Below are 5,000 nucleotides of genomic sequence, written 5' to 3' on the forward strand. Positions count from 1 at the left end.
GCGATGGTATTCACGGTAGTAGAGTCTTCAAGATAGTTGGTAGTGTTCGTAACAGATAAGGTGCTACGCCTCCCTTAGCGGTCGTTGCTCTGCCTGTAAAGCTTTTCGTTGTGCACGGCACATTATGTTTTGTAATTTTTGAAGAAATGGAACCAATGAAAGCAGCTCGTCATTCCAGCTTTTGATTAATTTAGTTTGAGAGAATCAGCTGATCGACGTTAGCTAAGTGAGTCGGTTTGTTTGATTTTTTAATATATATTTTTTACTGATTTGTTTCATCAAAATGATCATATTGATCTTGATTCTTGATTCTTTAGTATAAATGACATCATGTCAAAGACTAGTCATAGTATTGTAGAACATAGGTACATATAGTACATATTCTACTGTTCAAAAGTTTGGGGTTTTCCATGAAAACTCACATTTTTATTCATCACGTGAATTGCAAAATTAATCGACAATATAGTTAAGACATTGACAAGGTTAGAAATAATGATTTTTATTTGAAATATTAATTTAGTTCTTAAAACTTGTAGCTCAAAGGAAGGCCAGTTTTAGAGCTTCTCTCACCAGCATAACTGTTTTCAGCTGCGCTCACATAAAAAGGGTTTTCAAGGGTTTTCTACCCCTCCGCTAGTCTTCTAAGTCGATAACACATTGTACCACTAGAACACTTGAGATGGGCCTCTATACACCTCTGTAGAGACTTCATTAAACACCAGAGAATAGTCATCTACACATTAACTATGTAGAGAGTGTATTCATGATTAATTTAATGTTATCTTTATTGAAAAAAACTGTGCTTTTTTTAGAAAAATAAGGACATTTCTAAGTGACCACAGACTTTTGAACGGTCGTGTATTTCTAGCGATGAATTGATAAAAACAATTATCCAAACTCTCCAAAGATCACTCTCTCACTTCGTAACACCATCAGTCAAGTTAAGTTTAAGTGGACATTTTTCTCTGTGTTTCTCCAGTGAGACAGGATACGAAGAAAGTCCAAGATCTGATGTCAGTGAGGAACATGGGACTCCACGGCCTGAAAATGAAACAGTCAAAGATTCCCTTCAAGTTCAAGGTTTATATTTGCCATCTGTGCCTGGACCAACAGTCCGACACATTGGAAATGTTTTGCAGGGCTCTCCGAGTCAACAGAGATACAATATATATATATATATATATATATATTAAATACACACTAAAATAATAAGAAAAAATATAAAAATACACTGTACAAAAACACACACTGTACATAAGGTGGTAAAAGAATAAGAATATACCGTTTTATGTACAGTTTAAAAAAAACAGGTTATCAACATAAAAAAGGAGAGGGCAGAGGTTAATAAATAGATAATAGGCTAGTGCTGAGTGCTGCTCCTAGCTTGTGAAAGAAAGAGGGGAAATGGGACAGTTATATGGGGATATTGCACATTTTCAGATGTTGGGGGATGGTTATGTGGGGGACTGCACATTTTCACAGATAGTACACATTTTTGAATAGTTCTGTTTTCAGAAAACAACCCCAACCCCATCACACGTGTTAATGTACGTGTATTAATCTCCTCTGTGTGTTTGAGGACACAAAACTGTTCAGACCAACCAGATTTAAGCGTAAAGGATTAAACGATGAGTTGATGTTTACACTAAAAACCCCTTCAGGCTGATCTGAAGAAGCTGTTGACAAAGGGCGTGGAGCTAAAGGAGGAGGTACCAGAGAAGGAGGAGTTGGATTGGTGGACCAAATACTACGCTTCACTGGAGGAGATGGAGAGACAGGTGATGCACTTATTTACCTGTCTGTCTGAATGCAAGTGTTAAAAACATTAACGGATTAATTAGAGAGGTAAGGAGCTCAGATGCTTGTAGCATAAAGATGCTGCCTACTTCTAATGAGGTCTACACTTCACTTAATTAAAACGAGGTCAAAGAAATCAACGTATTTGATGAGATGAATCTATTTGATCTCAGGGTGTTTTCTCGTAGTTTTGACATCTTTATCTCATAATTACAAGATTACATGAAAATGGCATATTACCCGTTTCAGGTTTTTCCAACGGTTTTTATGTAAAACAAGACACCAAACACAACCTTTTTATTTCCAGTTTAAAAGTGTTAAGTTAAATATTCCAAAAAAAGAGACGAATAGTAATCAATACATCCATTTTTTCATCACCAGGTTGCTGAGGCAGTGGAGGAGGAAGAACAAGCAGAGACCGGTATACCGTTATAACTCCTGCTTTAATATTTCAGTCCCATTTTGCCATATTTGTCTATTTAGTAAAAAGAGGAAATTATTTATTATTATACGGCTGACATAATTCTAGAAGTTGAAGTGTGTTCAGTTCCTCTAATGTCCACTAGATGCTGCTGTGATGAATGTAGTCATGTCGGTAGTGTGCATAAGCACGTGGACCCATGTATGAGCCTTCATTTAAAACATATATATATGAAAAACAATGTTCACAGAGTTGTTTTTTTATTTATTTGTCTAGTTGGGGCTAATCTGACCATGGCGAATATTGAAGATTCGGATGAGGAGGAAAGCGTGGTGGTGCCGGTCCAGCCTCCCAAACGCAAGAACATTTCCACGCTGACGGTGAGAGCGCAACTGACTTCCTGTTTCGATGTCGGTAGAAGTGGCTAGAACAGACATGGATTAACGATCTTTAATTCTGATGAACTATATTATTCCTCTGTGTGTCGGTGTGATCGGGGCCTTTGAGATAAGGGTTTACTTCCGAAGAACTTTTCTTTCTAAGATTAAGGGTTCCAATGAGAACCTTTTTCATCCGAATAACCTTTCTTTCGGGCAAGAAAGAGTTCTTCATGGTTTGTTGAAAGCATTGGTGCCAATAACAGATTTTAACTTTCATTTCCCGTGTCTGTCTGTGTGTTCAGCTGTACGGAGGCGATCTGGAGTCCGAGTTCAGTCAGTTCCAGGACCGGCTGCAGACGTTCCCGCTGCACAAAGGCAAAGCGAGCGTCGAGGATGTGGAAGCGCCCGAGGTGGAGAGGCTGATGGGAAAATTCAAGGTACTGAGGACGGAAAGCTGTCTGTCACTCTGGATGAGAACGTGTTCATTGTTCCATTCTCTCCACCTCTAGGGCTCCTTCCTGGTGTATCCGATTGACCCGGGCGACGAAGAAGACACCACGTGTCAGATCACCAAGGGAATCCCCAAAAACTCAGCGTTCAAAGTCCTGGTCCGAGTCTACATCGTCAAGGTACCCGTCTCTCTGGTTCCATCCACAGACGGCCGCTCAGTGGACCCGTCCAGCCGGCCGCTGTCTGAGTGAACCGGGTTTGATTCCGGCGTCTCTGTCGGTGTCCTGCAGGCCACGTCTCTGGCTCCCTCGGACCCGAACGGCAAATCCGACCCGTACCTGGTGGTCCGAGCCGGACAGCAGTCGTCGAGCACCCTGGATCGATACATCCCCAAACAGCTCAACCCCACGTTCGGAGAGTCGGTACCCGTCTGTCTGCCGGCACCTGATCCGCACAGGCCGTCTGCCCGTCCAACTGTCTCACGCCGTCTTTCAGGGTCTTTGAATTCACGGTGTCCTTCCCGCTGGAGACGGAGTTGGTCGTGGTGGTGTTGGACCACGATATCATCGGGGCCGACGACGTCATCGGCGAGACGCGGGTCGACCTGGAGAACCGATTCTACAGCCGCCACCGAGCCTCCTGCGGCCTGGCGCTCTACTACGACACGTCGGTATCCCGATGAGGGAACCAGAGCGATGACATGAACCACAAAACCAAAACCCCAAAATGAGTACCACTATGAGTAATATGATTATGAAATATGAATCCAAGAATGTGTTCTCTTTACAGGGAAGGCTACAACAAATGGCGCGATACGAAGAATCCGACGGCCATTTTGTCTGAGCTCTGCAAGATCAACGGCATCCCGTCTCCAGAGTACAGGAAGCTGGAGGTCAAAGTCCTCAACAAGATCTTTAAGATCCCACCAGACGCAGTACCTGAAGGTAACTGAGACAGACAGAACAGACAGACAGGTAGAACTAGTACAGTCGTAGGTAGGAGATTATACGTGTATTATGACGTTTCTTTATATATGAAAATATTGTACGAAGTGGAAGTGAAAAGTCCATTATTGTCTTTCCGTGGACCGTGACCCACGCCAGTAATGCTACCACTGGGCTCTATTTCTTCTACTTCTACTGACACAGGAGTTCTACTAGTGCTTCCCTTATGCTCAGCATGGATACCGTAGTGTTGTTGTTGTTGTTGTTGTCGTTAGCTCTGCTGAAGAAGAACCAGCGGTCTCCAGAGGAGGAGGATGAGATGGAGGAGCACGCGGCCCTGAGCGTGCTGCATCGCTGGGGGGAGATGAACGAGTTCCTCCACGGAGCCCTCCGTCTGGTGCCGGAGCACGTGGAGGTCCGGTCCCTGAAGAGCCCGTTGAAACCGGGCCTGCCTCAGGTGGGCTGGGAACCGCTGACTGGGAACCGCTTACTGGGAACCGCTTACTGGGAACCGCTTACTGGGATCACGCTTACTGGGAACCGCTTACTGGGAACCGCTTACTGGGAACCGCTGGTGGGAACCGCTGACTGGGAACCGCTTACTGGGAACCGCTTACTGGGAACCGCTAGTGGGATCACGCTTACTGGGAACCGCTTACTGGGAACCGCTTAGTGGGATCACGCTTACTGGGAACCGCTTAGTGGGATCACGCTTACTGGGAACCGCTTACTGGGAACCGCTTAGTGGGATCACGCTTACTGGGAACCGCTTACTGGGAACCGCTTACTGGGAACAGCTTACTGGGATCACGCTTACTGGGAACCGCTTACTGGGAACCGCTTAGTGGGATCACGCTTACAGTTATCACGCTTACAGTTATCAGGTTTATAGTTATCAGGTTTATAGTTATCATGCTTATAGTTATCAGGCTTATATTTATCACGCTTATAGTTATCAGGCTTACAGTTATCATGCTTATAGTTATCACGCTTATATTTATCAGGTTT

At 44.0% G+C, this 5,000-nt stretch overlaps 1 protein-coding gene across 2 annotated transcripts in view; it reads left to right on the forward strand.

Moving 5' to 3' along the window:
- fer1l4 (fer-1 like family member 4) overlaps positions 1 to 5,000 on the forward strand; it is a 28,523-nt gene that overhangs the window by 18,023 nt on the left and 5,500 nt on the right. For both annotated transcript variants that reach the window (XM_056437818.1, XM_056437820.1), the window contains 10 exons: positions 980 to 1,080; positions 1,662 to 1,778; positions 2,179 to 2,218; positions 2,495 to 2,598; positions 2,901 to 3,035; positions 3,108 to 3,227; positions 3,339 to 3,466; positions 3,544 to 3,714; positions 3,838 to 3,992; positions 4,268 to 4,449. In XM_056437818.1, the coding sequence (XP_056293793.1) occupies positions 980 to 1,080; positions 1,662 to 1,778; positions 2,179 to 2,218; positions 2,495 to 2,598; positions 2,901 to 3,035; positions 3,108 to 3,227; positions 3,339 to 3,466; positions 3,544 to 3,714; positions 3,838 to 3,992; positions 4,268 to 4,449 (1,253 nt within the window). The remainder of the gene's footprint in view (positions 1 to 979; positions 1,081 to 1,661; positions 1,779 to 2,178; positions 2,219 to 2,494; positions 2,599 to 2,900; positions 3,036 to 3,107; positions 3,228 to 3,338; positions 3,467 to 3,543; positions 3,715 to 3,837; positions 3,993 to 4,267; positions 4,450 to 5,000) is intronic.

Source organism: Pseudoliparis swirei, chromosome 18 (genome assembly GCF_029220125.1).
Source record: "Pseudoliparis swirei isolate HS2019 ecotype Mariana Trench chromosome 18, NWPU_hadal_v1, whole genome shotgun sequence".
Taxonomy (NCBI): domain Eukaryota; kingdom Metazoa; phylum Chordata; class Actinopteri; order Perciformes; family Liparidae; genus Pseudoliparis; species Pseudoliparis swirei.